The 10162-nt window shown below is 33.7% G+C and overlaps 2 protein-coding genes across 15 annotated transcripts; one reads left to right on the top strand and one right to left on the bottom strand.

Annotated features, from left to right (window-relative positions):
• The first annotated feature begins 517 nt into the window (after positions 1-517).
• Positions 518-3840, top strand: LOC137830968 (BTB/POZ domain-containing protein At1g50280-like). Of its 2 annotated transcripts, XM_068638518.1 has the most exons (4): positions 518-673; positions 839-909; positions 1003-2169; positions 3212-3840. In XM_068638518.1, the coding sequence occupies exons 2-4, from the start codon at positions 847-849 to the stop codon at positions 3596-3598; spliced, it is 1617 nt and encodes a 538-aa protein (XP_068494619.1). In that variant the 5' UTR covers positions 518-673; positions 839-846; the 3' UTR covers positions 3599-3840. The 2 variants fall into 2 exon arrangements, with proteins under 2 accessions (XP_068494619.1, XP_068494551.1); XM_068638450.1 differs by having other exon boundaries at positions 568-909.
• LOC137831077 (DNA repair protein XRCC2 homolog) lies at positions 3204-9608 on the bottom strand. 13 transcript variants are annotated; one of them, XM_068639540.1, is made up of 10 exons: positions 8997-9608; positions 7974-8044; positions 7694-7756; positions 7336-7479; positions 6302-6386; positions 5581-5660; positions 5400-5500; positions 5221-5296; positions 3981-4010; positions 3259-3650 (listed from the first exon to the last, which is right to left on the bottom strand). In XM_068639540.1, the coding sequence occupies exons 1-6, from the start codon at positions 9423-9425 to the stop codon at positions 5655-5657; spliced, it is 798 nt and encodes a 265-aa protein (XP_068495641.1). In that variant the 5' UTR covers positions 9426-9608; the 3' UTR covers positions 3259-3650; positions 3981-4010; positions 5221-5296; positions 5400-5500; positions 5581-5654. The 13 variants fall into 13 exon arrangements, with proteins under 13 accessions (XP_068495408.1, XP_068495641.1, XP_068494958.1 ...); XM_068638857.1 differs by having other exon boundaries at positions 5581-5617; XM_068639307.1 differs by lacking the exon at positions 6302-6386 and having other exon boundaries at positions 3204-3650; positions 5581-5617.
• Positions 9609-10162: the final 554 nt, after the last annotated feature.

The following is a 10162-nucleotide window of genomic DNA, read 5'->3' as shown; positions in this document are numbered from 1 at the left end:
CTCTTAGTGGATGTACTAACCATAAGATAATTATATTTTAATCAAATATATAATTTTTTTTTATCTAGAATCTTTGTGAAAAAGTACTGTAATCGTTCCAGGGTCCATGTTCACGTGTTACGAAAGTGTATCAAGAGGCAGAGAAGCCAAATTGCATTACGTGACAAACACAAATGAGAAATACTAAAATATCAGCAAACATACTTTGGCTTACCACTTCTTCACTTCAACACACTGTTTCTGCAACAGACAAAATCTTCACATAAGCTTTTGCTATTCCTTCGACCAACACACATACACCAAAACATTTATGTGATCTTCTTCAATTATTTCACAAGGTACAACAACTTGTTGGCTGCATGGAACAATAGGGTAGTTTAGGAAAAAATATATACATAGGTGTGTAGCTTGCTAGCTCCTGTGCCTCCACGTTTACAATATTACCAAAAGTTTGTCACAGATGGGGACATGTACATGGGATCTGTCATAAAATAGCCAAAACTAAAACATTATCAGTAGCACTGTTCACTCACGGCACAAAAGAACGCATTTAATAATACACAAATCATTATATAAAGAATAAAAAAGAGAGGTGAGAAACCATTGAAGTTAATAAGAGGGGTGTGAATGATGTTGCAATGTTGTGGCTGAAGCTTGTTCATAGTTTAATTGGGTGAGTTTGGAATGATGCAACCTTGTGCAGCGTATAAAATATTAAACACCTATTTGGATTAGAATATGAATTGATAACATAAAACCAGGGCACAGTAGGATGATAAGGAGATTTATCTGCATATCCAAAAGAACCATTTATTTTATCTGTTTTCCTTCAATGCAGAAGTAGCTATGCCGAAGGCTTGTGACTTGCAAATCAACATCGATGGTCAGCAGATATTTCTTTTGAAAGAGGTATGCACTGGTGTTGTTCTTCACTGACTCTTTCTAGTTTGATATTTCATAGAAAAGTTATGGTGAGGTGACACTAGATTGTTTATTTTGCAGAAGGTTATTTCAAAATACTGTGGAGGGTTGAAAAAAATCTTGAATAACAGAAAGAGAAGATGTCATGTGAAGCAGGAGTTGGGGATTAGAATCAATGATTTCCCTGGAGGACCAGAAGGGTTTGAGCTAGTTTCAATGTTCTGCTACAATGATGGAAAAATCCAAATCACTGAAGCTAATGTGTGTCTCCTCTACTGTTGTGCTGTTTATCTTGGAATGACGGAGAAGGTACTCAACAACAATCTGCTGCAACAAACAGAAACTTTTCTGGAGGGAATCTTCAACTGGAAATGGGATGACATACTTGTGATTCTCAAGAGTTGCCAGCAGTTTTATACATATGCAGATGGCTATGGTCTCTTGGAGAAGATCATCAGTGTCTTAGCCAAGTTTGTCCAGAATTCAGATTCAAACCTCCTCATGTCCTCACCTTCAGCTTCATCATCATCTTCTTCGCCAGAAACCAATTCTGATAAAAGTTTATCTTTTTCATCCAAGAAAACTACCCCAGAAAAAATCAAGTCAACTTTGTCACGCAAGGCATGGTGGTTTGATGATTTGGCAACTTTTCCACCAAACATCATTGAGAAACTTATCCAGGCTATTGGAGCTTACAAAGCTGATAACAAAGATTTAATCCTCACAAGATTTCTGTTGCATTATCTGAAAATAGCCACTCAAACCGGAGCAGTTGATTGCAGAAACAACAATGAGTATGCTGCTCTTGCAGAAACAGCAACTTATGGGGTCATATCTGTTGGAAGAATGACCTTTTCTTGCAGAGGCCTTTTTTGGGTTTTAAGGATTGTGTCCAAATTTGGGTTGAGTAGAGATGTTAGAACTGAATTGGAGAAAGTGATTGGTGGGGTGATTGAGCAAGCTACACTGGATGATCTTCTAGTTTCTGGGCATGACATGGGAGTTTATTATGATATTGATTTGGTGATAAGATTGGTTAGGCTATTTGTTGATATCAATGGTGCTGATGATGGAATGTGTTTACAGAAAGTGAAAAGGGTTGGTAGATTAATTGACAAGTATTTGAGAGAGATATCCCCTGACCAGAACCTCAAGATCTCTAAATTTCTTGGAGTAGCAGAATGCTTGCCAGATTCAGCAAGGGATTGTTATGATGGAGTCTATAAAGCCATTGACATCTATCTGCAGGTGAATAACACATACCCTTTTTCCCTTTCTTTTCATATGCATCATCTTCCTAAATGGTCATATGAATGAAAAAGATCAAATAGTAGGACTTGTTTTACTTGAGAAAGCATTTTTTTTTTATTTCTAATTTTTATAAATAGTTACAAAAATATTACAGTACCTAGTTTTTATTTTGCTTTCTGACACTAAAATTTGTACAAAAAACAATAAAAATCCCTTTTTTATTTTATTCTCAAGTTGTTTCACTTTTTTTTTCTTTTCTTCTTCCTTTTAATTAGTTCTATTATACATACATATATACATATAGTTTTTTATTATATAAACATATTCATATGACTGTATTATGTGCCATATGCAATCAACCAAAAAAGAAAGAAAGAACAAGGAAGGGGCCAGAATACATACAATCTTATTATATGATAAAATTTAAGCATTTCCCTATACTTTCAAATTATTTCCCCCCATCTTTCTAAGAGCATTCCCAGGCATTACCAGTAGGAGATTCAGTTGTAAAAATATTATATTGGATGGTCTAGAATCAAAATTTCATGCTAAAAATATTTTAATCCGTATTTTGGCTCTTTCACCTTTCTTTTGTGGCTTTCTGTTGAAGTTTGTGTTTACCATTACATAAAAAGGGGAGTGGAAAAATGTGCATTTCTAACAATAAATCCTCAATTTCAAAAGTATTCTAGAACGGAGAAATTACTGTAAAAAATATAGTTTTAATTTCTACAATCTCACCAAAAAGATTTATATATTGCCTACCAATAAAAAATCATGGTAAATAAGATGAAGATAATCATTATAAAAATCAATAAACTTGTTATATGTAATAATTTCTAAACACTGATAATATAGAGAGAGTATTTCTGATTTAAAAAAAAAAACTGTTATTACTAAGTTCATTCATCTCAATATTCTGAATTCTTGCTTCCAACTGATCGTTACAGCATTCACCTGTTACTACAGGTAGAATTAAAATTCTTTTCTTTACTACTATATATAAGTATTACTTTCTGAACCAATGATGATTTTGCAGTCTCACCCAATTATCACATTTGAGGAAAGATCGAGACTGTGTAGATGTCTTAATTACACCAAACTCAGCTTTGAAGCAAGTAAAGATATGGCCAAGAACCCCAGAATACCTCCAAGGGTTGCAATGGAGGCTCTTATTTCTCAACAATCAAAAGTTCCAACAATCGACTATGTAGCTGAGACTCCAAGGGTTAAACCTTCCCAAATATACAAAGAAAAAACCAGAAACAGCTTCACCCAAGAGAGCAAAGACATGGAACTGAACATGGACAAGATGCAATGGGGAGTAATAGAACTGGCGAAATTACACAAGGAAATGAACGGTCATGTATCGAAGTTGTTCTTGCTTGATTCTGCTCGTACTTCATCTTCACCAAGATTTTGTTGAATATCTTCATCTTGTGTAACTCTCCACCTCTATCAAAGATATTATAGTATTTCTGGAATTGTAAAAAGCTGTAATTGTAATTTCATCTTATATTTGCTTTAGAACTTCAACGCCGTATATGGAATCAAATAGTAGAGATTTCATTGCATACATCGATATTATTGGATAGTATTCTGTGAACAAGAGAAACAATGTTCTTGTGTATTAAGTGCTAAGGGTAGTAAAGTTTTTATTTCTTTGGATTTCGTTGTTTTAATCCATCTGTAAGCTTGGGATATTTTCTAAATAATAGGAATAAAAAATAATGAAAGAGAGCAGGAAACAGTTCTGTATGATATGTTTCAAAGCAACTCCTTTTAGTTTGTAAGCAAAGGAAATTAACCTTTTAGTTTGCTAGCCTCTGGTTTATACCCTACAGGGAAAAGGAAAGGAAAGAAGACAAAGAGACAAGTAGAGGAGTTATCACTCACGTCACGATTGATATTGTCTGGTTAAACAGAAAAATTTTCCTAATTTCTTTTGGTTTTACAATGAGAAAGAATGAAAACGCAAATATAAAAATGAATGAAATGTATGTAAATATGTTGTGAGTGGAGCCACAAAACTAATTGATTTCCTTCCAAAAGGGTAGAAAAAGAAAAATGTTTCCTAATTCCATTAGGTTTTTCCAATAAGAAAGAATGAAAACGCAAATAGAATGAATGAAATGTATGTAAATATGTGGTGAGTGGAGCCCACAAAAGTAATTGCTTTTCTTCCAAAAGGGTATAAAAAGTGGTGGGGCTGATGGAAATTCTATAATCATTGCAATCATTTCCCTTCTTTTGCAAATGTGCTATCAAAGATGGATGAACTTGACCCTTCCAATTCAACCTTTATCATTTTCTGTACGTCCTAAAAGCACATAACAAACAAAACCTAAAATAATTGGTACCTACAAAGATTAAGAATAATGCAGTGATCACTTAAAAAAGTAAAGATATATTTAAGGGGTTCTCCAAAATAACAATAGAAAGATACTTTTTCTAAACAAAGAATATATTTGCGTCCGAAATACTCATGATATGAACTATGAAGCATCAGAATTTTATGGTAGCAGATATGAAAAATGTAAGCAAAATCATAAGCAGGAAAACGAGATGGAAGGCAAATAAAGTTCAACTTCAAGGATGAGTTCATGCTATATATGAGTATGAATAAGTCACCGTCAGCAGAAAGCCCGTGAAGCTTCTAGTATTTCGTGTGATTGAACTTTGCACAATAATTACGTTTTTACACAAGAAAATGCTTGATGCTTGATGGGATATTTATCCCATTGTACATGTTTGAAAAATGATCATTCTTTCTGGAACAGCTAAGTGGAATGAAATTCCTCTTTAGTTTCTCATGTGGCATATAAAATTAATCACAGGTGAACTTGACAATACTTGATTTGGATCCTATCTCTGTCAATATTTCCAGCCAAGTCACACTCTTTTCTTATAGTGAATCTGTATTACATCAACTAACAACACGTTTAATAAAAAATTTGAAAGCAAATAAGTAAGAGGACTACTAAAGTAATAATGATAGTGGCAATATACTTAGAAATTTCAGAAGGCATATGACAGTAATTTAGTTACCTGCCATTGCAAGGATAATGCGTCACATAGACATCCCTTCACAACAAGTACTTCATGATTGGACAAAGACACCAGCCTACAAGCTCAACAAATAAAAAACTAAGTCCAACAAAAAAACAAAGTTTAATAAATAACATTAGAGTTGTCCAAAAACAATGATCCACACATCACATTCTTACATCTTTCACTACAATCTTATCTGGAAAACTCAATCTTGGCAATAACCATTCCAACGAGTAGATTGAAGAGTTTTGATGATTGGTTGTACCAGGATGCTCATCTGAAAGGCAAGAATATGCTGATATCATTGCTGATGACAAAAGTAATTCTCAATTGTAATAGTGGCAATGGAGTCCAAACCTGAAGAATGGAGAAGTATTCTGTGTGTAACAAAGGACTGGGACAGTTGAAGGAGCAGTATCAAATTAGAAATCTTAAAACTGAATTTAAAAAATAAGCATGCATATGAGAAATTAACAAAAAGAAAGCATAAGGAATTAATTCTGGCCCCTTTCTTCTACCCAGGAAAATAAAATGCATTAGAGAAGCCATAACAGCAGCCAGCTCATAAATTTGTACCACTTTTTATCAATACTCAATATTTAGAAAAGATTCTTTCTGAAAACAACTGCGTTCACATTTAATGACTGTCATATTGTCATACATAATTAAATTATAATCAAAAGCAGAAACCAGTGATATTGGCTCACATCCAGGTCCTATTAGAATATATATACCTATAGTACAAATAAAGATAATTGTGGTTAGTTATCTATCAAAAACTTTTTTCCAGAAAATGTTTACAAATATCTTCATTTTATGCCAGACATAAGGCGTCAAGTTATTTACATAACTGTTAAAACAATATCTAAGATATTACTCTCACTTTCTCCTCCTTTCCCATCTCTCTCCCAGCACTACTATTATTGTCTAGTGTCCTTCCATTTTTATCATTGTTAATTAATATTTCAGATATCATACCATTTTTAGGCCATCACCAATAAAACATAAGATCTTAGGAGAGTTGGTCATGGGACACGCAAGACAAAAGTATATGATGTACTGATAGCAAAACTTCTACCTGCCACACAGATGGCATGTATTCACGATGCTGAAAATTTTTATGGTTTCTTGTCATATTTTTTGAACATCTTTCTTCCACGTTCCTGTTTTAGGTATCATCATACATAAAATCAAGAAGTAAAACTGAGATTAGAACAGATAATACAGCCTTATGTTTTATTATTGGCTAATCAATGAATAGCAAAAACAAGGATACAAAAAATATTGGGACATTGCAAATGCAAAGGACCTGACAAGTAAACTATGAAGGCAGATTGGGTTTCACTAAATTATATTGGCTGTATAATGTGTTGAAAAATATTAGACAAGGAAATCAGGCCAGAGGTGTGAGAAATATACTTATAAGAGAAAAAAGGAAGAAAACTTATGTGAGCACAAATACTTTTTTTAAAATCAAGATGAGAATTTTATTGCATAACTAAACAGGTTATAATCTTAACTAGGTTAAAATTACAACTTGTACCAATCATATGCAGCATTCTTCATATTATTAAAAAATGAAAGAGGAATACAAAAATAAGGAGACCAAACCAAACCCATTAGGAAAACCTAAAATGTAGAAGACCACGTCTATCTCTACAACAATCATAAGAGATGCAAGGAGGAGTATCCCCCGCCAAATGAAAGCTAAACCCCTAATACAATGGTTAAGTAAACTATCACCACCACACCTATCACCTTCTGAAAATACGAGAAATCCATTCATAAATTTACATTAGAGGATAAAGAATATGGCAGTGTTGTTCTCAATCAATTACCCCATGACCAGCCTCCTAATAATTAATAGCAACCAATCAATTACAATGATTCTCTGATTAATAACCCTTGCAATGGATCAACTCCTCCTTAACCCACAACTCTACCAAATAAATGTTCATGCTTTCGACACATTGAAAGGTATTATCAAAATCTCAAAAGATATATTGCTTATCATACAAGATTTTAGGTGAAATTTAGGAGTTCTTCAAGCTTCTCTATCTCTGGAAATTGAAAGGATCGTGTTTTAAATTCCGCAACCATTATAGAACTCACCCTTTGATCTCATTTGAAGCTGTAGAATGTCTACTCCCAAAAATCACTGACTTTGTAGCCATAATAAGCATAGGGTACACCTGAAGAAGTTTTCTAATATTCTGCACTACTGCTTCTGACACAGTCTGAAGGAAAAGTTTTTTTCTGCATCACATGATATCTGCAAATTAAAATCAACATATGTTTCTGCTTGCTTTGCATCTACACGTTTTCACACTTAAAAGAAAGGTAAAGAGGGACAATTTGATCATTTGAGATTGAGAATTCTGAATTAATCAATGCTATGAGAACTTTAAAACATGAGGCCAAAAAACGCAGCCGCCATCCACTACAAAATACCAACATATATATAACTTACTTGCTGTTTTCTCTTTGGGACAAGAACATTGATGCACGATCCATCCAATGAAAAGCGCCAATGCTGCCAAATACAGTTCACTCAGTCAACGTTAAACCACGGAATAGAAAAGACTTTTATGTTTTACAGTAAGATGAGCCAACCGAACTAATAATAGTATAATTATAAAGGTCACAACTAGACTCAGCAAATAGAAAAGCCACCAAAAAATAAGAGCAGTTTACAAATCATAACAAATTACAAAGTTGATCATTCAAGAAAAAAGCAAGAACAAGCCAACCTGTCAATCATGAGCAGATGGACACCTACTCCTTGAACTTCTTTCTCCTTCTCTAAGCGACAGTGCAGTGTCTGTTGCAGAACAAAAGGAATAGGATACATTAACAGAAGTAATAATAAACACTGATGTAGCAGTGTAGAAAGAGATCCTAGTTATAATAAAATGGTTTAATTACTCATTTGATTTTTATACCTCCACAGTCTTTACAGAGTAGTCTCTACCTACACATAAGGGTGACAAGAGATGGGTTCGGCTTATCATCATCCTAATTTGACCTCAATTTTTATTATATCGTCTATTTAAATTTAAACACAACTCAATCAAGACTCAAAATAAATGGAATAAATTGGGTCATCCCAACCTTTTTAATGTAATATATAAATCGTATCAGTATCTATAACTAAATCATAAAATAGAATCAATGTATGTATACTCATGGAACTTGTATTCGATTCACTCCTTTAGGGAAGTGTTAATAACAAATTAAATCATAAAATAGAAAAAAGTATAAACTTAAATTATGATATATTTTATATTATAAATAAATAAAATCCTCATAATATCTTGTTATAAAAACATTGTCTATTAAATATAAGAAAATTATTAATAATGTATAATTGTTCAAAAAATTATATATTTTCTAAGAGAATATTAACGTTAAACCAGGTTAAGACGACCTACAACACAACCTAAACCGTCTTAAAAAATGTATTCATCTATTTTCAAAACCCATACCTATCCAAATCAACCTCTGGGCTGGGTGGCTAGCCAAGTTGGGAAATGTTCATCCCTACCTAAGCATTGCTTTTGAAGTAGATTTAGTCATGTAATTCATAATCTGTTTTAGTTCTACAATTCTGGACTAAAAAGTGTACTTACATCTAAAACCTAAAGATTATGCCAAGTATCGAGTAACTAAACCTATTAGGATACAAGGAAGTACAAGCAATGCAAAAGTACATTTCCATTGTATGATTGGTATCACAAAAACATACGAAATAATAAAAATGAAAAATGGTTTACCCTGAGAGTGTGAAGAAACTCGAAGCTATCGTAACAACGGACATACAGAAAACGGGCCATGCAGAGATCGTACAAGGCTTGATCATAAGAATCCGTTCCGTGTTGCGTGATGCGATGAATGAGCAATTGGGAGAAGCGCGTGATGTCGAAGCGGCAATCGAGGTCGAGAAAGAGTACCAGGTGGTCGAGGCCTCCGTAGGGTTTGGGGAGAACGGAAGTGATGGCGGCTTGAATGAGAATTTGGGTTTTTGCGGAGGGCGAGGGTCCGACAAGCTCCAGGACGTTGCCGACGCGAAGAGGAACCCTATGCAGCGGCGGAGGAAACACGAACGGCCGAACGCTGCTCACTCTGCTCAGCATCTCCGCCCCACTCTCATCTCCTTCAATCCACTTTTCAATTTCTTCTCTCTCTTTCTCTTTCTCTTTCATTTCTCTTCTCACTTTTCAAATCTCAATTCACCTTTGCATTCTCACCATTTCCCACTTCACGCAAACCACACTTCTTCCCGCCAAATAATCCCTGCACACAACAATAACGATTTCACTCTTGGGATCTTTGCAAGACAAAAACAATATAAGAGCTTTGCTCTTTGAAAGAAAAACCTTGATAACAAATATACTAACTATTGTTTAATTCTTTTATATAACTTTGGTTTCTTAGTTTCATTCTTCTAATTAATTTCGTGATTACATGATTCAAAAGGCATATAAAATTTGATTGAGTTGGATTAACTCTTGTTTAATTTTGTTTAATTTAATTTATCAATGCTAAAATTCAATGATGATTTAGTTTATTCAATATGTTGGAGATGGGTGCATACCTCATCTTATAAGTTGGCTTTATGAGGTTGAGTTAGACTTAAAGTCCATTTTGTAATATGGTATCAGAGTCATTTAAAGTATATCCTAGTTAGAGTTTGTTAACTGTCATCTACTATCGGATCGTTATCGAACTACGTATAATATGTTGTCCCACACACGAGTTGTTATCCTCAGCGTGAGGGGTGTGTTGAAAATCCTTAGTACAAACCTCATCTCATGAGTCGATTTTATAAGATTGAGTTATGCTTAAATTTCACTTCGTAATAATATAAGAACTGAATCTTCGTAATCTTAAGATAGAATGTGAAATATTTATTAGGAAAAAACCTTAGTAATATGCTTTT

Source organism: Phaseolus vulgaris, chromosome 11 (genome assembly GCF_000499845.2).
Source record: "Phaseolus vulgaris cultivar G19833 chromosome 11, P. vulgaris v2.0, whole genome shotgun sequence".
NCBI classification, from domain to species: domain Eukaryota; kingdom Viridiplantae; phylum Streptophyta; class Magnoliopsida; order Fabales; family Fabaceae; genus Phaseolus; species Phaseolus vulgaris.
This window is presented reverse-complemented; position numbering and strand designations above follow the sequence as displayed.

Coding starts and splice junctions, on each gene's coding strand:
- LOC137830968 (XM_068638518.1), top strand. CDS start 847: ATGCCGAAGGCTTGTGACTTGCAAATCAACATCGATGGTCAGCAGATA. Junction 910..1,002: donor AGATATTTCTTTTGAAAGAG/GTATGCACTGGT, acceptor TTTATTTTGCAG/AAGGTTATTTCAAAATACTG. Junction 2,170..3,211: donor CCATTGACATCTATCTGCAG/GTGAATAACACA, acceptor ATGATTTTGCAG/TCTCACCCAATTATCACATT.
- LOC137831077 (XM_068638857.1), bottom strand. CDS start 9,425: ATGAAAGAGAAAGAGAAAGAGAGAGAAGAAATTGAAAAGTGGATTGAA. Junction 5,618..6,301: donor ACATGCCATCTGTGTGGCAG/GTAGAAGTTTTG, acceptor CAACTGTCCCAG/TCCTTTGTTACACACAGAAT. Junction 5,297..5,399: donor ATAAGATTGTAGTGAAAGAT/GTAAGAATGTGA, acceptor TTGAGCTTGTAG/GCTGGTGTCTTTGTCCAATC.